Raw genomic sequence first — 22,688 nt, 5'->3', positions numbered from 1 at the left:
AGCCCCCAACACAAACAGATCGAGTTGCATTTCAGGAAAATATAAACTCTTTGTCTGCCAGACTCAACCGACGTTTCTGGATCATATTGAGGAGTTGGAGGTTATGAACCTGAGGAGCATTCAGAGGCTCACATTCAGGGCTGTAGTCCAAAACCTTGAGGTCATGACTTCAAATCCACCTCCTTCACAAACCAAACTCACTTATTTTCTGTGTGTCCTTGTAAATATGAGGTGAGCTGGTGACTGATTGCTACAAGCAGCCACTTTTTCACATTCAGTATCAGCTAACACTACTCTAAGATATTTAAGCTCTAATGGCCACTGAAGAGTCTGAGCCTGTAATCAATGGATTATCAGTGATTAGTGATTGTTAGTGTTAGCATTGACAAAGAATGATGAGAAAGCTGCTGGTCCGACCTGACCGGAGCGTTTTGTCTCCGCCCCTTCCTGCCGCCGCCTGCTCTCGTCTGCTTTCCAGGCGGAGCACAATTCAACTCAAACGAGTCTAATGTCAATGGACTGAAGGCAGTTATGACCAGGGTGCATTCAGTTCCAACAAGATGAAGTGGTGAATAGGTGGTGTGTTGAACACCCTGTTATGTTTTTATACGCTCCGATTGGACGACAGCTCTGACACGCCCGCCAAACGAGAGAAAAGCCTGCTGTGCACCGTGTCGGGACTCAGAAAACATGTTGTTCAACCTGAAAGTCGTACCAAAATGGTGAACTCAGACTGAACGTACCCCACACTTTTACAGCTCCTGCCCCCCGTTCTCTCATTGGGCAGAACAGCTTCATCCAAGCCAACACATTTATTTCCAGAGCCATCTTCTGAGCGTGAGGTTAAAGACTGCTGTGTCTCGAACGCCTCTGGCAGCAGTAGCAGCGCTGCGTCCTTGCCGAGACTGAAATACAAACAGGCAGACTTATAGAAAATGATAAAGTATCCAAGCAGGTACAGGAAATGAGATAAAACAAATCCCTGTGCAGCTAAACGCTCGGGCAGGTGCGCTGCTGTAGGATGAGGTCGGCCGGGTGTTCAGGATCAGGTCAGGCTCATCGGACACGATGTCGGGCGGGTGGGAGGCCACAGCTTCGTGTCATACGCCACGGCCGTGCTGCACAGCAGATGTTTACCGGGTTTTTCAGCTTCCTGCCACCTGCTGCTGCTGTCATAACATCTCTCATTTGCTCTCTGCGGATCAGCGAGTTTTACTGCTGCGTCTTGTAAAAGTTCGGCTGCTGCCACAGAGCAGTGGATGTGAACGGAGCTCATTATTTCACAGTACTGAATAATGACATCAGGAAGACTCTGCCCCGAATACAATGTCAACGCTTTTAATATCCATCACAACAAAGTAGGATCTAAAAGAGGAGCGGTTGTAGAAAACCAATCAATGATCAATACCACCGATCTGTGCAACTGATCAGTGTTGGCCTCTGTAAATCCAGATTCAAAGGACGACTCTCTCTAACCGCCCCATAACGTAACCCTCAGAGCTGCCATGAGTTCAGAGAGCGATGGCGCCCGAGGACTCGCGCTGTGTGCTTGTAATATCATCAACTGACCTCAGACCAGCTGCTCCTCTGCTGTTTTTCTGGAAAAAAAGGGTGTTTTCTGTCGTATAAAACTGCACTTTCTTAATCAACCTGAAGCAATCAGTCTTACAACTTCGGTACTGAAAACTATTTGTTTTGTTTGTATATTTGCATTTTAAGTCCAAACCCAACCAGAACAGCCACGAGCACACAGAAATGGGCCTGAATACACAGCAGCTGCTGTACAGCCAAAGTGTGTGGAGACATTAAATTCGTTCTGCAGCTGAAGCCGGTTGTACAGGCACAAACGGCACTAGATGACAACTGTTGGTGTTCCAGCTCGCTGTTTGGTGAATCGCCGTCATTATGTCTGAGAGGGCTGGTTTTTAAAAGTCTGAATTCATCATGCAGCAGCAGCCGAAGTGGGTTCTCACAGCAGCCAGAACAAAAATAAACCTCAGTCTTTTTTAAAAACCAGCGATAAACAGAACAGTTTGTTCAGCCGCAAACACGTTTGTGACCCACCCGCCCGACCCCGCAGGTGGAGATAAAACATCGAGCCCTGCTCTGTACTGTCGTCCACGTCCCTCACGCAGTCCGTCCTCTGTCCACTTTGTGCACACCAATGTGCCAACGCTGTGCAGTTCAAACAGCATTTCCTGGGAGGGAAATGAACCCTGGCAGCCACCACAGCCTCTACGAAAACACACCAGTGAAGGACGTGAGCTGAGACGTTGTTGTTTTTGCCGTAACTCTGAGAGGTCATGCAAACCCTGAGTGTGTTGTGAATCCAAGCGGCTGCTGTCCTCTGTGGGTCTGCAGATGATCATTTTAGTCTTCAGTTAGTCCGTTTTATCTACAAGCAATCAGAAACTAGTGACAAGAGCGATCAGAATCTTGCAACTGTGGCCAAGCACAGCGAAATTCACTCTGAGGTGAGTAATTTGAAATCAGAAGTTCAACCCATCCATCCATTTTCTATACCGCTTATCCGTCAGGGTCGCGGGGGAGCTGGAGCCTATCCCAGCTGACTACGGGCGAGAGGCGGGGTTCACCCTGGACTGGTCGCCAGTCAATCGCAGGGCCAACACACAAAGACAGACAACCACACACTCCCACACTCACACCTAGGGGGCAATGTAGAGCAGCCAATTCACCTAATGTGCATGTTTTTGGTATTGTGGGAGGAAGCCGGAGAACCCGGAGAAAACCCACGCAGGCACAGGGAGAACATGCAAACTCCACACAGAAGGGCCCAGACCGGGACTCGAACCTGGAACCCTCTTGCTATGAGGCGACAGTGCTAACCACTGCACCACCGTGCCGCCCCAGAAGTTCAACCATAGAATCATTTTAATCTCATCAAGTCGATGGCCCTGAATTTAGACTCCAGGATAACTGAATATGATGTTGTACAACAGGAAGACAGATCTGTAGTCCACGTCCACAGATTCAGCCTTGGTTTGGCATCTGACAAAATGCTATAAATTCTAAGTCTTCTGTTTGTTCATGACGTGGTCTTTGCACACCGCTTCAGACCCACGAAGCTTCGTTAGCTGGGAGCTTCAGGCCTTGCTGAGCTCCTCAAAGTGAGCTCCTCTGAGATGAAAACAAAGGTCAAACAGAATCGTGAGCTGAACTTGTGAGTGAATCCCCTGTGTGGGTGGTATTTCGGAGAAGGCCCTCCTCTCCTGCTGGTTTCCAGCTCGGTTTGGGATTCGGTGCAGCACCGGAGTGCGGCCATCTGCTGGGCTTCACTTGTCATAATGCAGAGAGTAGCACCAGCCGCCGTCCAGTCTCCATCTGTGTGGGGCTGCTGCCATGTATCACATGATGTACAGATATCTGATATCTGATCCTGTTCCTTTGGAGCAGATTAAGTCCGTGTGGGATGTCTGCTCCACTTTTCATCAGATGTTTCCACTAAAAGAAGTTTTTGAGTGCTCGTGCTGCTGTGTTTTGATGAATGGCTCAGGAAAATATGATCTTTACATTATTGTGGCATGATATTAATGTGAAAGCAGGATTTGGTTGTAGCAGAGTTGGTTGTAGTCAACACTGTCAGGGTTTGTATACCCGAAAGAGGCTTTAACGTTCGCGCAGACGTTCCTTAAGATTCGTTTAACAATAATGCTCAGGAACAACCGTGAGAAAATGATTATCACATCAATGGGATGTGATGATCGAGCCCAAACCCTGAAAAACGGCCCCATAAGGAAACATGTCCCGTTACTTTTGTCCATACAGTGTATGTGTTATGTTAAACTGTACTTGATTACTGTACATTCCCTCAGTGTTTATTCTAAATTTTGACACAAACATTTTTAGATCCCTGCTGTAAATATTCACATGCTGCCACATCATGTCTTAAAAAATAAAAAAGTGAGCAGAGTCGGTTTCTCTGCAGGACGGTGCAGAGAAACCGACGGTTAGTCGTGTCCACGACTAACCTTCAGCAGCACAGACGGAGTGAACAGCAGCACTAATGAAGAACAGCCGTGTAAAAATGCAAGTCCATGAGCGGATGTGAGTGACATTTGGAGTTCATCAGCTGTGGTTACTCTGTCCAGGCGGGACTGTCGTCCTGCTTTGAAAAGGTTGAGAACCGCTGATCTCCCGGCCTCGGGATCAATGAAAACTGTCTGACTCGTTCATGCTTCAACAAACTGATTTCCAGCTGGACACAGACTCTACAATTTCAGGGCAGCAAATGAGTTGCATTTGGCGAGTGTGGGCAATCGGCCAGGAAGCAACGACGCTACGCAAACAGGCGAGCACGAGCCTCTGCGTCCACGCGACGATGGACGCCGCACGAGGGAACGACTGCAGCCATTTCCACGGCATTTCTGTTCACACGCTTGCTTTTACAGGTGATTCCTCCAGCCCCAGCAGCTGACATAATGAACTGTAAGGATGGAGGTGACAGGTGGAGGCGAACACAAGAGTAATTCACTGGAGGGAGAAGAGGAGGGGAAAGCCTGGGACCCAAGCAGGGAAGGGAAGAGTAATTAAGAGCGATTGAAAGGGAGGAGAGGTGAGGAGGAGTAATAAAGGAGAAGAGAGAAAGCGGGAGATGAATTGAGACGAGAGCTGAGGAGATGGAAGAAAAGAAGAAAAGGGGAGAGAAGCAGATGAGAGAAGACAGGATGAACGACGAGGCAGCAGGAGGAATAAATGAGAGCCGTGAACAATTCATCCCGTTTTCCACCTTCAGTCATTTCCAGTCAGGGATTCCAGGGATCCATCAGACCGCTGGGGAAGCAGGAGATGACTCGTCTCTTCTGGCTGAGGCTGGTTCACGGCCAGGCTGACGAGTGGTTCGGAGAAAAACATCATTAACTCCGCACTCCTCCTCTTGTTCTGTTCACTTCCTTTCTTTCTTTATACGCTTGTCACCCTACAAACTGCAAACTCCACATCCTGCCGCAGCGATCGTCTGAGCCAGTTCAAAAGGAGGCCTATTTAAATTCAAATTTAAGTCCCAGATGTTCAAACTTGACTCAAGACTTTTCTTTCTCTTTTGAGATGTTTCTGTCTCGTAAAACCTCTACTCGAACATCATCTCAGCTTCAAAACTCAGAACCCTGTCAGTCAAATGCCGTAGTTTCAGTCTGCATGTCTGTCGGGCAAAGACAAGTTTGCCCAGCCGAAAACATTTGTGCGGCTGTGCGGAGGCGAGAGAGGCCCGGGGGTTCGGATGACACGACACTGTGGATGTCCTCCGGGACGGACGTCTCCCGCTGTGACAGCCGGCCTCTCGCCTTCCTCTCCGCCGCAGCCGGTAAACCCAGAGCTCGTAACTCCTCTCACAGGTTTGTCAGCTTGAGTTTCTCAGGACTGTACGCTCAGAGTTTCACATTTCATTGAGATCTGACCAGCTCTCGACCAGCGAGGTGGAAATGCGAGCCGAATGTTTCAGGTTCACCACATAAACCTCCCCCTGAAGGAACTTCTCATTCCAACCTCCTGTTGACATCCTGGGCCGAGGTGGCGTTAATGGACTGAACAGAAGCTCAAGCACCTCCCAGCTGATCTGGGGTTTGACCAGGAAGCCTTTTGACATTTCACTAACATGCGCTCAGAATTGATTTCCTGTTAATACCGGAGCCTCACAGGAAGTTAAGCTTTACAGCTGCAAAGATCACAAGCAGCTAAACAGCTCATCAATACTGATATATTGTCGTACGAGTGCAAAGAAGAGGCGCCTGTCTGCTCTGAGTGCTTTTAACGTCACATGTGCTGCTTCATAACAGTTAGGAGCCAGGCTGGTTTCCTCTGCGTCTGAGGGCTCGGGTTATTTATGCACAGTGCTGCTCTTGCAGGCTTACAGTCCACATCTGTCTGCGGCTGCTGTCACATTTACACAGCGATTGCAACGACTCACCAGCTTCTCTACTTTCAGCTTCTGAAAGTCCTTGACCAAGAGCCAAGATGGCAAATCTCCCAGCCTGCATCTGCAGAGCTGCTGTGGACTGTCGTTTTCAGACAGAGACAAATACTCAGTCAGCGCAGCTCTTCAACAAAACTACACCACGTAGACAGAAGTATCCAGACAGCCCTCTCTATGGGTCTGTCTCTCAGGCTCTGGGCTCCGCCCCTGACTTCCAGTGAAGGGAAATCTTAATGCTTCAGCACACCAAGACATTTTGGACAATGCTGTGCTTCCAACTTTGTGGCAACAGTTTGTTGAAGGCCCTTTTCTATTCCAGCATGACTGTGCCCCAGTGCACAAAGCAAAGCTCCATAAAGACATGGTTGGATGAGTTTGGTGAGTGCAAGTTGCAACCGTCACAAAGGGGTGACCAACTCAACACCAAAGTCCGTGCATTAAGAATGCGATTCCACCAAAGCCCCCGTTTGGTGTAATGGTGAGGTGTCCCAGTACTTTTGTCTGCACGATGTATAACGACAGCAGCGACAGCCAAACAGGACTGGACTCTCAGAGGACATAAGGACTGCGGTTCTGCTTCACCCCGTGGACACCAGCTTTGATCAGCACCACAATCCTTTCTACTTTACGCTTTTCTTTTCTTTTGTTTGTTTGTCGTTTTAGGGAGACAGTAACTTTTGTTTTATGTTTAACATGCAGCAACAGTAAATTTTGATTGTGTTTTAATCACATTTTTATATTTCTCTTTGAAGCTGTCCAAAATGTCTTGTAATATTTATGCATATTAAACATAGGAACGATGTTCCTACTGAAGACTTTTGAGGGTAAACTTTGAGAAAATGACAGCTCATCATAAGCAAATACAAAATGCACAGCTGGACTCAACACCTTTACCTGCTTTCCTCAGCTTCCTGTTCCTGAACACCGACACGATGACCAGCAGGTTCCCGATCACATCCACAACGATGGTCGTGATGAGGACGCCGGCCAGCACGGTCACCACCCAGGGGAAGGACTGGTGCTGCTGACCCGGAGCCGCTCCCCCGTCCTCCTGCCCCCCTCCCGCCGAGGTGGAGTTGAGAGGCACCAGGGTCCCCTCCGCCATAGAGAGCTCATGGTCCCCCAGGGACATCAGTTGCGGGAGGTGCCTCGGGTCGACGAGTCGCATCGGGTCGTGGTGTCGGAAGGTCGGTCCAATCAGCATAACGCACGGCTGTCCGCGGGAAGACGCGCAGTTTGCCTGCAGCGTTTAGTGTCAGTTAGAAAGTCCACGAACGGTTGAGTCCCGCATCCCACTCGGAAGGCTTCTGCTTTCTACTCAGTCGATGGATTTCTGCTGCGGTCCCTCAGCCGTCCCGCATCCCGCCCCATGCGGCCGTCAGACCCGGGCGCTGCGCGCAGCGGCACCGGCGGCAACGTGTCCTTTCTATCTCTGATTTCTTTCGCAGTCTACCTGCTGGAGTCTGACCTGGGATCCTCAGCGAACAAAAGCCCCAGATCCGGATCTGGTGTGGTCAGCCGCGTCACTTTGTGAATCGAGATGCCGGAGCGTCCATTCACACAATCCGCCGTTCATCCTCCCCGGTCCGAGCAGATTGGCTTCCACTCAGCATCCAGCAGCGCTGCCCTCCCTCTCGTCCCTCCCTCTCTTTCTCTCTGTCCCCCCCTCCATCCCGCCCTCCCTCTCTTTCTCTCTGTCCCCCCCCTCCATCCCACCCTCCCTCTCTTTCTCTCTGTCCCCCCCTCCATCCCGCCCTCCCTCTCTTTCTCTCTGCCCCCCCCTCCATCCCGCCCTCCCTCTCTTTCTCTCTGCCCCCCCTCCATCCGTCCCTCCCTCTCTTTCTCTCTGCCCCCCCCTCCATCCCGCCCTCCCTCTCTTTCTCTCTGCCCCCCCCTCCATCCGTCCCTCCCTCTCTTTCTCTCTGTCCCCCCCTCCATCCCGCCCTCCCTCTCTTTCTCTCTGTCCCCCACGAATCTCTTTTCTTCTTCTTGTTATGTCTTTTCTTTTTCCTCGGTCTCTGTGTTTATCCCTTCTGACTTGCTTTGCTTCGTCTCGTGCAGCTTCTTATCGCTTCTTCCAGATGATGTCGCGCGCGCCTCCCGGTCCAATCTGGGGACGGCGGTCCGTGTCCCCCAGTTAAAGCGGATTAAACGGCATTCGTCGTCCTGTCCGGTGTCTTCAGCAGGCTGAGGGAGGACATTTGGCTGCTGGATGGCAGTCAGGCCCGTCATGTCATTTAAGAATCCCCTCGGTGGGGACGCTGTGAGGAGGCTTTCAGTGACCCTCGTTACTCCACTCATTTGTTCAGGTTTGTCACTGCGGAGGATCCACGCGCGCGCGCACACACACACACACACACACACACACACACACACACACACACATTAACAAAAATGCAGATTTGGACACGTGTATTCATATCCACACATATCTTTTAACGTGGATCATCGATGCACACACACCTTCATCACACTGATTCCCGGAAATCAACAAAGTGAAACATGCCGCGTGTGACTTCATGTGATCACATGGTGTGTTCGTACATGTCAGTCTCTGTGGGAATGTGTGTGTGTCATCATGTTCCTGGTCGTCACGTGAGGCCAACGTGTTGCTTCCATAAACATGTTTCGTGGAAACAGAAGCAATTGGCGCTTAATTCTGTTGTGACTGCGGGCTTCAGCGGCCCGGAGGACCGAACGACGGGTCGGAGCGCAGCCGCAGAGACGGCTGGCCTGAAGCGACGCCTGACGGAGGTCCCTGAAGGGGTCACATGTAATATGTAGTCCAGAGAAAACTGGATTTATTGTTCACTCTGAGACTCCTTTTGCGGATCACAGCTGGCACACGTTTTGCTTTCTCTCTGAGTTCCGTAAAGAACTCGTTACTGATCCAGATGTTACAGTGTGTGTGTGTGTGTGTGTGCGTGTGTGTGTGTGTGTGTGTGTGTGTGTGTGTGTTGGCAGCAGTTTATTATTTCATTTCATTTCACTTTAACTGATTCCACATTCAGAGGCTCCTCACAGCAGCTGTGGTCTGAGATCCTGACAAGACACCACCACCACCTCTACTCCTCCACCTCTCCAACACCACCACCACCTCTACTCCTCCACCTCTCCACCACCACCACCACCTCTACTCCTCCACCTCTCCACCACCACCACCACCTCTACTCCTCCACCTCTCCAACACCACCACCACCTCTACTCCTCCACCTCTCCAACACCACCACCACCTCTACTCCTCCACCTCTCCAACACCACCACCACCTCTACTCCTCCACCTCTCCAACACCACCACCACCTCTACTCCTCCACCTCTCCACCACCACCACCACCTCTACTCCTCCACCTCTCCAACACCACCACCACCTCTACTCCTCCACCTCTCCAACACCACCACCTCTACTCCCTATCAGCTACATATCAGCTAAATAACAAACACATACAATACACAGTCTTCAGAATTCCAGTTATAACAACCTGTCATGTTTGTCCTTTGTAATGTATGATGTTTACTGCATGTATGTTTCTCTCTCTCTCTCTCTTTCATCCTCTCTGTCCCGTCTACCTCTTCTTCTCCTCCTTCACCCAGCCGACTATCAGCAGGATGGTTCTCCCTTGTGAGTCGGGTCCTGCTCAGGGTTTCTTCCTGTTAAAAGGGACTTTTTCCCTGCCACTGTCTGCTTGCTCGGGGGTTCAGGCTCTGGGTCTCTGTGAAGCACCTGGAGACAATTTTGATTGTATCAGGTGCTATATAAATAAATTGAAATTGAACTGAAATTGAAAACATTAAATGTGTTGTATTCAATTGCACATAAAGTCAAAAACGATCTACAAGTTATTTCAGTGTGTTTTCACTCCACCAACATGAGACGCTGTGAACTCACAGCACAGACTTTTGTGTGAATTGTTTTTTTGTGCGGTTATGATTTTGTGTAAACTTTCTGTCACTAATTTCACAAATACCTTGCAGCACTTGTTGTCTGTGTTGGCTCATAAACTTAACCTGAACCTTCATTCACCGACCGGCAGCTCCACAGCTGGGGTCCGCAGACAGGAAGTGATACGACAGCCTTTGTGTGTGTGTGTGTGAGGGAGAGTGCAGGGATGTTTCATGTTATCTGTGACACATGTTAATACTGACATCCACACTGAAAGTTCATCATGTCAAAGTAGAGCGATGAAACTAGTCAGTCAGAAGAAAATGAATCTGCAGTGATAACCAATCAGCCACTGCTGTCATGTTTGAAGGAAAACGTGATACTTTCTGTGCAGGAGGACGTCCCTGCGATGCCTCAGTGAAGGCAAACAGGGACGATGCAGTCTGATCCATCAGGTGGTGTCAGGATCCTGCTGCTTCCTGTGAGGAGGGTCTGAAACAGACAGACAGCTACCTGTCTCACCTTCATCTCAGAGCGTCTGCCTCTCACTTTCTGTTTCACACAAACACACGTCCTGTCAGACTCGCTGGGCCAAGCCGCCTTCATCCTGTTTGTCACACACACTCACACTCACACACATTCACACTGATACTCTCACACACACACACACACACACATTCACACTGATACTCACACACACACACACACACACATTCACACTGATACTCACACACACACACACACACACACACACACACACACATTCACACTGATACTCTCACACACACACACACACACACACACACATTCACACTGATACTCTCACACACACACACACACACACACACACACACACATTCACACTGATACTCACACACACACTCACACACATTCACACTGATACTCTCACACACACACACACACTCACACACATTCACACTGATACTCACACACACACACATTCACACTGATACTCTCACACACACACACACACACACACACACATTCACACTGATACTCACACACACACACACACACACGTGATTGCCACTCTTTCTACTACATAGACAAAAGTATCCAGACACCCCTTTCTATGGACCTGTTCCTCAGGGTTTGGGCTCGGCCCCTGACCTCCAGTGAAGGGAAATCTTAATGCTTCAGCACACCAAGACATTTTGGACAATGCTATGCTTCCAACTTTGAGACTGTGAGCCAGGCCTTTTGGTCCAACATCAGTGTGTGACCTCACAAATGCTCTACTGCATGAATGGGCACAAATTCCCACAGAAACACCACGAGACGAGACGTCATTAAAGTCCCTGTTGGTGTGATGGGCAGCTGGCCCAATACTTTTGTCTATATAGTGTAGCTAAACACAGTCCTCACTTTAAATGTAAAGCCAGATTAAACCTTTACTTCCTGTTATGATCTCAATGACTTCATCAGGCCTCTGACTGTGTGGTTGAGTAAATCTCTCAGTCGATGTGTTCAAGCAAAGTCAAATTTCCTCTGACAAAACTAATCCTGTCTGAGAAGACTTAAAGTTTTCCCTTCTTTGCAGAGTGTAATGAAAGCCTCAGATTTGTTTTTAATCTAATGGAAGATAACATCTTTATTCATATTCTCTTTACAGCACTGAAGAACAAAAAGACGGCACGTTAATAAACTGGGTCGCAGAGAAAGCACAGAGGGGACCATGGGGACCACACTGATACAAAAATAAACTTTGAAATGAACGAAATAAAGATAAGTTACATTCAAGTGAAGTTATATTCTGCACAGACAACAACACACACACTGAATGCACAACACAACACAACACAACACAACACATGTCGGTTAGAGCGTCTGTTATTGTACACACGTGTTGATGAACAGCCGTTACTGACACGTTGGCTGCCTGTTTGCTTCTTTGTCTGGTTGTTGTTTTTTTCTGCTTTTGTCTGTGATGAAACACACTTCCTGTCATCTTGGAAAATTCATTTCTTGCTCACAAAGTTGCTTTACACTGTTTAGAGTGGAACAGCACAGGCAGCGGGAACACACGAGATTTACGATGGAAAACTTATTGATCCAGGATGTTCACCTCAGGCGCCTTCGCCAAGCAGTGAATTCTCGCCTTTTTCTTGATGATCATTTGCTGTCTTTTGTGGCTGCTTCAGAATTGTTTCAGTTTAATGCTGTGTTGATGAATTTCTCTTTCTCTGTTTTATGCACTGGACACATGAACACATGAAAGTGAACACTAATCAGTCAGCACACGGTGGAAACAGCTGGTCAGGTGCTACGGATGGAAGTGCAAGCTGAGATGCCTGAACTGCAGCTACCTGCTGGGCCCGCAGACTGCAGTGGCATCTCAGCAGTCCGGACCGCATCAGGAAGCGTCTGCGGTTAGTTCATTTGTGGATCAACATTATGTAGAAATACTGAAACAGTCACATCACAGTCAGTTAAGTAAAAATACCCCAGCAGAGCGGAAAACGTTTCCCGTTTACACTGTACATATTTTCATCTTATGAGGAGGAATCTGGCAGCAAGTTGTTGTTGCCACTTTTCATTATTTGTCATTTTCACAGACTGAAACACAAGTTATGAGAGCTGAAATGACTGAATGACTCTATGAAAGAAACACAATTTGACAACTGCTGGTTCCATTTAAACCAGTGAAATAATGACAGAAGAACAGTTTCCATGTGGCTCTGAATATTTCATAAGAAATGACTTTGTTTGAATTGAAATTTGATTGTAAATATTAACTGTTCAACAGCTGAACTGAGAAAAACACTGTTGAGTTTAACACATTTACTCAATATGCTGCATCTCTCAGCCAAAACAAGCATTTCTTTTATCTGAGGCTTTCGTTTTGAAATGGCTGCGTAGGCATTTCTTTAGTGAAACTCCTGCACTTGAAGCGTTGCTTTTATCATCAGCAGAACACGACCACAAACACCAACGTCTGCTCCAGAGGAAGTACTGGAGTCTAAATCCAGGAAATGACACTCACAGGATTTACAGGAATGAACACAGCACCGATACTCACGACAGCAAAAGTTAAAACACACCTTCGTCGCTGACTTCACCCTGCGCCCCTGGTTTATGGCTTTTATCTGCTTTTTGAGGATCCAGCCCCCTTCACTGTAACTGACAGCAACACATTCAAGACTTCAACGAAAAGTTTATCCCGCACAAACTAACAATACTTTTCACACTATTATGACCCAACACATTTCACATGAACACAAACGCACAGCAGAGCGCGGAGGCGATAAACTCCATCTGTGATTTACCACACAATGCAACAAGCCTCGTCACAAGTCCTTTATCAAGATTTCATCAGAGAGACATTTCTGAATGAGCCCTGCTGTCTGAATGTCACGCTGGCCGCTGCCATGGCAACTGCTCGTGTGTGCTGGGGCTCGTTCAGTCACATCACACAGTGTGTAGCACACACACCGTTATCAGCGCTTGGCAGAGCTGAAAACTGAGGTTTGAGCAGTGAAATCCGGGGGTTTGCTTTGAAAGCAGATTCCTCTTCTGAGAGTCAGATTCCTCCAGTCTCCCATCATCAGTGATGCTGTTCATGATTTCACAACCCTAACAACCTCACGAGCTCTGGGCGGCGTCTCTTTGACAAACGAATGAACTTGTGCTGAACTTCTTCCACTGAGGTAACCGAGGAGCCCTGAATCACCTCCTTCTAGCCTGGCATGGGGAGGCCACACTGCTTCTCACACACACAGGTTAATTAACCCTTGAAGAGATGAAGCTGGAAGAAGTCTTCCTCTCTGGCTGGATGATTAGGCATTTGTTGTGTCCTGTTTGTTGACGAACGTTCGGATGAGGAGGATTTCGCTCGGGTTCATCTCATAAACATCTGAAATCAGGTGAAGTGCAGGACCAGTGGAAGCCATGCGCAGCATAGTGAGGCCACACCACTTTAAGCAGTCAAACAAATGAAAGGTGGCTGTACTACTGTTTCACACTGTGCTTTCACCTCCAACAGAGTGGGGTGAACAAGACTCACATGTGTCGGTGAGAAACTGCTGAGCTGCTGCTTGTTGCTTTCAGAGAGTCCAGTCTGTACATAAAGCTGCCTTAAGGCGCAGTAGTAGAACGTAGCGGCGAGTAGCTGCACTGTGGAACCTCCCAAAGAAAACTAAAAGTCACTGACAGGGACGCAGATTTCCACAAAAGGATTTAGGCTTGACTTGGTCTTAAAACATCACTTCCTCACAGCTCCCGTAATCGCTCTCCATGATGCTCGACCTGTCGTAGCTGCACGGGTTCTGCCCCGCCGGCCTCGTCTGAGGCTGGGCCGGGTTTGGTGCAGGAGGCGAACTGGCCTGTTCTGCGTATGAAGGCATAGCCACGCTCAGACGCATGCTGAGTCTCTTGTAGCCTCCCGAGACGTTGTCGAGGCTGCGGGTGTGCTGGGTGGGGTAGTAGCTGATGGCCGTGTACTCGTTGGGGCACTGGGAGCTGGGAAGAGGAAGCCCGTCAGGGCCCAGGAAGTCATCCAGGTTCTGATTGCTGTAGCAGGGCGGCAAGGGAGCTCGGCGATCACAGCGATCCAGTGGGAACGGGAAGCCACCAAATCGAGAGTTCCTCCGCGAGTCCATGGTGGACGTGGAGTAGGTGTCCTCCACAATGTCAAACTGGGGGAACTCCTGGACTGCTGGGCGGCCGTAGTAGTCAGGGTCTGCCGGATAGACTGAGGAAAGAGGACACATTTCAGTGTTTCACAGTTGAAAAGAAAATACCGATCCATGATTCAACCGATCGGCTTCACACATCCAAATTTCTGCTTAGAGAGTAGCATACGCACATTTTAAGTTCTTTTTTGCAAGTGAACAACAGTTGGGCTTTTTTGGAAACAGGCTTATGTTGAAGACTTTCCAATTCCCTCTGTTTGCTAAGTGGCCCCATTTCCTGTGTCAGCTTTTGTTACTGCATTGTGTTCGATTGGCTGAGACATTAACACACACACGCCTGCAGTGACTGAAATGAAAACTTTAGAAGAGTAATCCAGACCAAATGAAGGGCTGAAAATTTATCAAAGTGGTAGAAATGTACATGATGATCACTTGGCACATACATTACATAACAGGCACCAGGAATTTTACCTCGTTGACCACAGTCCCCTCCCCCGGCCATTATTAGAGAGCCAGTTTTTATTTGAGGAAACACGGCGTCTCAAGCTTACAACTGCTGATCTGTCAGTTGTCATATTTCAAACATAACATAAACATGACATATTCTAAACTCACCCGTGCTATTTGAAAAACAACAAATGCATCTTAGATCAAACATTTTTGACAAAGTGATTTAACATATTCAAAGTTTAGTTTTCGGGGGCTGCCTGAGTCCAATCAGCTTTCAGACTTCTTGTCGCTGACGGAGTAATGAACACCGTGCGGGTTTGAGCAGGTTGAGGGTTTAAAGACGATTTGATTATTTGCATATTAAGTCCTTCAGTGTTAGAAGTGTTGTGGGTTTGATTAGTGGAACAGGAGGACGGGACCTGCCCGAAAGTCAGCACATTTATTTAACATTTCAGACAAATGACTGATCCATAACTTGTAAAGATGCCAAAACAGAATAGTCAGAATAATTTCCCCTTGGATCAACAGATTTGTAATCAAGCAAGGTTCAAGGACAACCCTGATGATGAGCGCCTCTAGATTTTTAAGCTCTTAACACTGCATCATATAAATGTTTTCCTCAATCTTGAAATATTTATTTGGTGATAAGAAAAAGTTCCACCCAGTGGACTGGTTTAGTCCTCCTGTGTGGAGGTGAGGAACTGTTTTCTGAGTTTGATCCTGAAGGCTGAAGCTTGTTGACGACCAGCTGTTATCTGTACATCCAACATAAAGAGTGTGTTCAGTGCAGGAAGCCGTTTGACACACAGCCATAGAAAAATTAATTTTTCATTCATGTCATTTTTCAAGTAAAATGTCAAACATTCACTTGTTTCAAATTCTCCAGAGTGAGGATTTGTCTGGGATTCAAAGTTTTGGTTGGACAAAACAACAGTATGAAGAATTATATTATTATTATTACTGATTACTGGCATTACTCACTATTTTTCTATCAAACTGATTATTTCCATGTAATATGTTAACATGTATGTTAACATTAATGATCAAGAAACTGAGAAATGATTCGTTTGAGATCACTGACAGACAGTATCTCCATTACATAATCTGCAGCCCAGAGAGCACTGACACAAAGGGATGTGTTTCTTCATTAGCCAATGAGGCTAATATGTAATAAGAATAAAGTAATAATTATGATGAACATGAAATCCACAGCAGGAAGGCGTCGCAGCTCAGCTCCCACTGGCAGGAAACGTCCTGCAGAGACGAGTGCTTAGCAGAAACGAGACAGAAATCTGAAAACATTCTTGTGGATTCCTCGTCCAATTCGGGCCCTTCATCCCCAAAATCTTAAACTAACGAGGCAGGAGCATCATACAGTTTGCTCAAACAAAATGACATTAAAAACGTCTCCTGTCATCACTTGAGTTTCTGAGAATACTAAGCAGACTCCCAGCTGCTTCTCTCGTGAACGAGAAAGAAAATGACTGAAAACAAAAGGAAGACCGAAGAGAAATGAGGTGCCAGTGGAGGGACAGAGAGAAAAAGACGAAGGAGACAACATGAAGGGGTGTAAACGAGATCAGATGAGATAACCAGAGAGAAGCGAGGAGAGGAAAGTGTAACGATGAAGATGTTTCCAGACATCTTCCTCTCTAAAAGACAAACGAATTCAGATCAGACTCGAATTATTTGCTTGTTTTCCTGGATGACCACTGTGGACTGAAATCTTCAAAATAAACAGCAGATTTACTACAAACCGAGCTCTACTTACAGGTTGGAAAAATAATATCCTGAAATGAAATTCAAGGCCTCATGTAACTGTAATAATCTCATCGGCTGTGCAGATGTTTGTGTCTGTTAAGGTGTTTGAGTTTTACCTGTGAGCTAATGAATGTTTGCAGCCTCAGGGCAAATTAATTAGTGAAACGGTGCATAAAAGGGAAAATAAAAATCGTCATTAGTGTCATACTTCACTGTGGTTTGTATTTCTGCCTGTGGCACAAGGCTTCCCTTTGGTTTTTGGTTGACTGCTGGACATGATTTAAATTCAACAGCATTTTCCTTTAAAGATGTACGCTTCTAGTTCTTCTCCCAAAAGTTGGTGCTTAAACAGGGTTGAAGAAAACCTTTAAAGTCCTGATTTGTTGATGAATTTTCCTCTTTCTGGCCACAAAAGCCTGCTGCTGGGGTCGGCTTCTGTTTCTGCGTGTTTTAACTTCAAATCAGCGTAGCTTCCAGCGTAATGAAACATTTGGTGGTTGCATCCTCCATGTGCTGCACACGTACTCAGCTGAACTGAGCTGAGAGTAATGACAGCTCTCACAGACAAGCTGGTTGCCTTTCCTAATAAGTTTTCAAGTTAGATGAGAAAAAGCTTGAAAATCCACAATCAAAGTTATGATTTAGTCACATTCAAATCCTTTGTGTTTTGCTCTTCTCTTTGTCTCTCTGTTTTAGCATCTTGGCATTTGATAGCCTTAAATCGTTTCACGCGGGCTGGCAGTCTGATGAGGTTCTGTGATTAGAAGCTTCATCACCAATTCAACGACAGCAACGGTGATGGGAGCCCTGCTTTTTTCAGCTGGCAACGTCAGGAGAATCACCTGACCTGCTCACAGAACACCTCAAATGTGGTCAACACCCATAAATGACTTTGATTTAGCATCACGGTCACAGGGTGCACCCAAAGCCAAGTATAGAGGACTGTGAACAAGACCGAGCCACATGTCAAGCGAAGAACTCTGGGAACGTGTCCTTTATTCTCTGAGACAAGGTCAAGCAGATGAATGACCTGCCAGGCGGGCGTCGCCTGAGGGAGCGATGGCGATGACGGACGCCTGACCTGCCTTTCTTCATCCGTCTCGGCAGCATAGCGTGCGTGAGTCATGCATCAGCTGTATTGATTTCTTGCATGAAAACGAAATGCTACACACAAAAGCAGAGAGAGGAACAGGATGTGAGAGAGGCGACAAGGACAGAGAGAGTGTGACAGAAGAACAAAAGACGAGAAAGAAATCGAGTGAAAGCGATAGAAGGAATGAGAAGGGAACAAGTAGAGCGGAGGGAGATCGAGGGAGGGGGTGAATGAAGGGAGAAAGGTGGAGAAAGGAGAGATATGAAGGAGGGTGGAAAGACAATGGAAAACTTTTTCTTTGTGGTTTGCTTGTATAAGCCTCCATGTTGGAGTCATCGCACAAATGAGACGAAGGCCACTTTGTCACAGGTGTGTGTTCAAGTCTTCATGAAAGCTCATTAGCAAAACTGCTTACACTTCAAGCAGAAAAAAATGTCACCCAAGAGAAAAAGAACAACAATCTTCGAGTCCTGGATCCACACACCTCTTTATTACTGAATCCTGGTGTGGTCTGGATCCGTTCTCACGGTTTGGGCTTCACTTCCAGTGAAGGGAAATCTTAATGCTTCAGCACACCAAGACATTTTGGACAATGCTGTGTGGCGTTTCCTAACTCTAACCAAGTGTTTCTGATGCCTAAAGCTAATCAGACCTTAAGCACCACGCTCTTACAACATAAAACTAAAACAGAAGAAAGGTTTGCACATCATCCGTGGTTTGTGGAAACGTACACCACCATATGTTCACACATATGAGGTGGAGAAAAATTATAAGAGATGAAATGTTCTGACAGAATCACATTATTGTTTGACAGCGATTTTTAAAATGTCTCAAGGCACACTTATAAACTTTGTGTGATCAATGATGTCATTCTTTCTATTTACAGTGGAAGCATCAGTTTTAATTCAGGCACAACTCAATAAATCTGTCCTTAGGAGAGGGCTCTCATGAGGACAGAATGAAGGGAGAAAATAAAAAGAGGAGCAGAGGAAGGAGATGTTGAGAGAGGGAGGCAGGAGAATGAGAGCTGGAAACAGAAATCACTTTGTTATTTCCTGATGTTATCGCGTCCGATCGGCTTCATCTATGAATGTTTCATCTGTTTCCCATGATGCACCACTCTGCATGACGATTAAACACTTTTACACAATGACCTTGGATGAGTGAATTATTCAGCTTGTCCTGACCTTGTGTGTTATGGGGGTTTATTTGCAGCGTGCAAAGTAACAAGGCTGCTCCAACAGTTCAGAAAATGGAACATAAACAAAGATTTTACTCCTTCAAATCTGATTTCTGATGGCTGTCATCACACTCCTCTATGTACTGTGCCTTACTGTTGGCATTTCTGTGAAACGGTGAAATAACGGATGCTTTACCCCTGCAGAGTAAACACAGCACACAGACGTACACACCTTCGTAGTCCATCTCCCAGTGGCTCTTCCTGATGGAGTCATTGTCCGAGCTGGACGGTGGTCTGGCAGGAAGGTTGGGGGCAACACTGCACACGACTGGCCCCTGCGTCTTTGGAGAGGAAAGCCCACCTCCTGATGAACTGATCTGGCTTCGTGGACGAAGTGACCTGAAGGGCGTGTGGTCGAGATCGTTGATGGGACCGACCAATGAACTCATCTCTATGGGGTTGACTTCCTGGTTGTCAGCTTTGAGAGTCTTGGCCAGACTGGGCGGGAAGTATCTGTGGATTTCAGCTGAATATTAATCTTTGTCCAGTGATTAGAGATCCCCAACATCCTGCCTGTTAGTTTTATTATACTATGTCAGGCATGTCTGCTAATTCATACCTTCAAAATCTCATTCGGTTCAACTCAGTTCAATTCAGTTTATTTATATAGTGCTGAATCACAACAACAGATGTCTCACGACACTTTCCAATTAGAGCAGGTCGAGATCAAACTCTTTAATTAGACTTTTACAGACCCCCAACAGAATCTTGTGTAAGTTGTTGTGATGCTTTGGGGCAGTGACGACACTGTTAGAATAGCCGGTCCCAAAACACACAATGTGGACCGATGGACCGTGATGGGGACACAAACATTTGCTCTTACCCATTTGAGTCCTGGACACAGACGGGTTTTTTCTTCTTCTGCTGAACGTAACGTTTCCTAATGCAAACAAAGATGCTGACCAAGAAGAGCAATCCAAGCACGCTGGCACTGATCTCCATGATTTCCACGTATCCGATCACTGGAGATACCTGATAAATGATGGACCGGAGTGTGATTTAAGGTGTCTGTGGTAGCTGCTGTAAATGAAATGTATGAATCCACCATCATGTTGCTGTGACTGACCTGATGCAGCGGGTCGCAGTGGATGGAGCCATCAGTGACTTTACAGTCAAAGCCTCCTGGACACGGATTGGGCGAACAGTCGTCTAGCTGATTGTGGCACCTGCATGAGTACAGGAAGTTGGTGATGTAATGTAATGCAAAGACTAGCAAAGGACTAAAAGTCCATATCAGTAGCCCAACCAAGCTGTTGGGGTCATCACACTCAAAAAATGAAATATTGTTATTTTGAAGGATTTATCTTGTATGATAGCTCTGCAGTGTCATATTTGGCTTTGACATGAAGAGCAATGTTAGCATGCTAATGTGCTAATGCCAACATGCTAAAGGCTACTGCTGTGAATGTACATGTCACCTGTGTTAAAAGGCAAAAATTCAAAATATAGCATTTATCATATTAGCATGATAGCTTTAGCGTGTTGGCATGCTAATGGCTAGTGTGTATCGTTCAGCATGTTGGCTTGTCAGTGCATTAACATTAAAAAGGTTAATTCACTTCTTTTCAAATTCATTTCATTTCATTTTTGTTGCTCAGTTGAGAGAGCTCCTCAACACTGAAGCCCAAACATCTGTGTCGCCTCCTGGTGGCTGCCTGCGGTACGGCCCGCACATGTCAAATATATTTTTGGTTGACAGATGCTTTCTGTCACTTTATGTAGTTCCTCTCATACTGATGTTGTTCATTTTTCTGTCAGTTTGGTTGTAATTAGTTATTTGATACTATGAAAAGGGGCTGAAATGTCATGATTAACAGCTGAGCGCTGCTCCTGATTGGCTCAGACGGGTGTGTGGGCGGAACTCAATATCACGGCTCCACCTGCACAGACTCTGGCCAGGACAAGATGGCAGCACTCGTATCAGGAATATTTTGGCTTCACTTTTGTACAGTGGGAAAGAAATGAGGTAGAAACAGTGGAGCAGTGGGCACTGGGCCACGTTATTATCACAGAGAGGAACCAGAAAACCGGGGCCTGAAGTGATGCTGACACTGGAGCTGAAGTCTTTATCACTGACTTGTCAGCTCTGCAGTTGAATACTGCAATGAAACTACACTAATAAAATGTGAAGTCTTGCCCGGTACACATTTGGTTACTGTATGCAAGTATAGAATACATCAGAAAACTACATTACTGATTAACAAAGGGAATAAATAAAGTGTGTGTGTGTGTTTACCGTGCTGCAGGGTTGTCCAGTGAGCAGTTGCACATGTAGCCCTGAGCCTTCGGTACACACACCCTGCCGTCGGCACACGGCTGGGAGGCACACGGGTTGTTGGGCAGCTCGCAGCGGGCGCCGTGGAAGAATCCCGCACACCTGCAGTGCGGCCCTGTGGAGTAAATAAAACACACCCAACGTCTGAGACAAGAGCGACTGATCAAAGCCACGGCGAGTTTCCCCCTGCAGGCAGTAAATAATCAAAGCAAAGGTCAACCCGGTCCAGCACACAACTCCAGATTACGTTTGAAATTCAAAATCACCCCAGCAAACTTCAGACACCGTTGGACTGGAGTTTTCTTCTTGTTTGACTGCAGGGTTATGGTTTGACCCCATACCTCACCTGGATTCAATAATAAAGTGGTCTGTCCCAATACTTTTGTACATGCAGTGTATATGGAGCAGCACATGACCAGAGTACCCGCCAATAGCTGCTCACTATAGCTGTTGCTCTAGTTATCTTTGGATATTGTCAGCTCAGTTAGCCCCACAGCTGACTGGATTGCATCTGGACTGTAATCTCAGATCACCCTAGACAACAGAACTCAGCTATTCAGATTATTAAATTCAGCAGGGCTTGTTAGGGTTTATTATCAAACATAATAAACCAAGATGTAACAAAGCTGGCATGAAGAAGAAAACTTGTCTCCATCTGTCCTGTTACTGCACGTCTGTTTTTACTCAGGAAACCAAGCCTCAGACCAAACTGAGGCTTCAGTGAAACAGCAGCAAGAAGAAACAACATCGACAGCCTTCTACGTGTCTGACTGCATTCGCTTGACCGGGAAAGGATCTCTTGGGAAATAATATTATTTACTTGTTGTTCAGTATTGTGGGCCAGAACTTGCAGCTGAATTCTGACTGAAATGTGATTTGATACAGATGATGAATAAAATCCACATAAAAGTTTTCCCAGACTGTAACCTCCTGTCCAGGGTCCACAGCATGGACAGGACATTTGGACACACTGTGGACATTTTCTTCTTGTAGTAAACCATGCAGCTCAGTAAGCTCACAGGAAGAGAGAAGCCAACAGGCGGCAGGTCGGTTTGTTTTCACAGATCTGTATCTTCTTCACTGCTTTGTGTTTGGTTTCGTATCCACCTTCCTGCATGCTGCCTGCAGTCTGTGCCACAGAGACTCATGAGAATAGTATTATTTTAAAGCTCTTATCTGTAAAATTGCAGGTGTGCTTATCAGCTGCTATAACGCAAGCAGTCAGACATCCTCTTTAGTGATACATAATGCAGAAAATAAAAAGACATTGCGAGCTTCTCTGACACCAGTATTTTATCTTTTGTGTTTTGCCAAGAACCCATACATTCGGCCAATTACTCTGATAACCTAAAATAGAACCGAAGCAAGCTGTCATAAAGGCTCTGATAAGGACTTCAGGTGAAACAC

General features: G+C 46.7%; 2 protein-coding genes across 2 annotated transcripts in view; both read right to left on the bottom strand.

The window, feature by feature from the left end:
* The window catches only part of mtnr1al (melatonin receptor type 1A like), a 13,375-nt gene extending 5,815 nt beyond the window's left edge, over positions 1 to 7,560 (bottom strand). Inside the window, exon 1 of the mRNA XM_046406839.1 lies at positions 6,824 to 7,560. Within this exon, the coding sequence (XP_046262795.1) occupies positions 6,824 to 7,133 (310 nt within the window). The 5' untranslated portion in view covers positions 7,134 to 7,560. The remainder of the gene's footprint in view (positions 1 to 6,823) is intronic.
* Positions 7,561 to 11,402: 3,842 nt separating this feature from the next.
* fat2 (FAT atypical cadherin 2) overlaps positions 11,403 to 22,688 on the bottom strand; it is a 73,446-nt gene continuing 62,160 nt past the window's right edge. Inside the window, exons 25-29 of the mRNA XM_046406819.1 lie at positions 21,243 to 21,396; positions 20,073 to 20,172; positions 19,830 to 19,978; positions 19,179 to 19,459; positions 11,403 to 14,521 (exon numbers count right to left, since the gene is read on the bottom strand). Coding sequence (XP_046262775.1) covers positions 14,025 to 14,521; positions 19,179 to 19,459; positions 19,830 to 19,978; positions 20,073 to 20,172; positions 21,243 to 21,396 — 1,181 coding nt within the window. The 3' untranslated portion in view covers positions 11,403 to 14,024. The remainder of the gene's footprint in view (positions 14,522 to 19,178; positions 19,460 to 19,829; positions 19,979 to 20,072; positions 20,173 to 21,242; positions 21,397 to 22,688) is intronic.

The sequence above is a fragment of the Scatophagus argus genome, chromosome 12, assembly GCF_020382885.2.
Source record: "Scatophagus argus isolate fScaArg1 chromosome 12, fScaArg1.pri, whole genome shotgun sequence".
Classification (NCBI taxonomy): Eukaryota; Metazoa; Chordata; class Actinopteri; family Scatophagidae; genus Scatophagus; species Scatophagus argus.
Note: the sequence above shows the minus strand (reverse complement) of the source record. Positions and strands in the feature narration are given on the sequence as shown.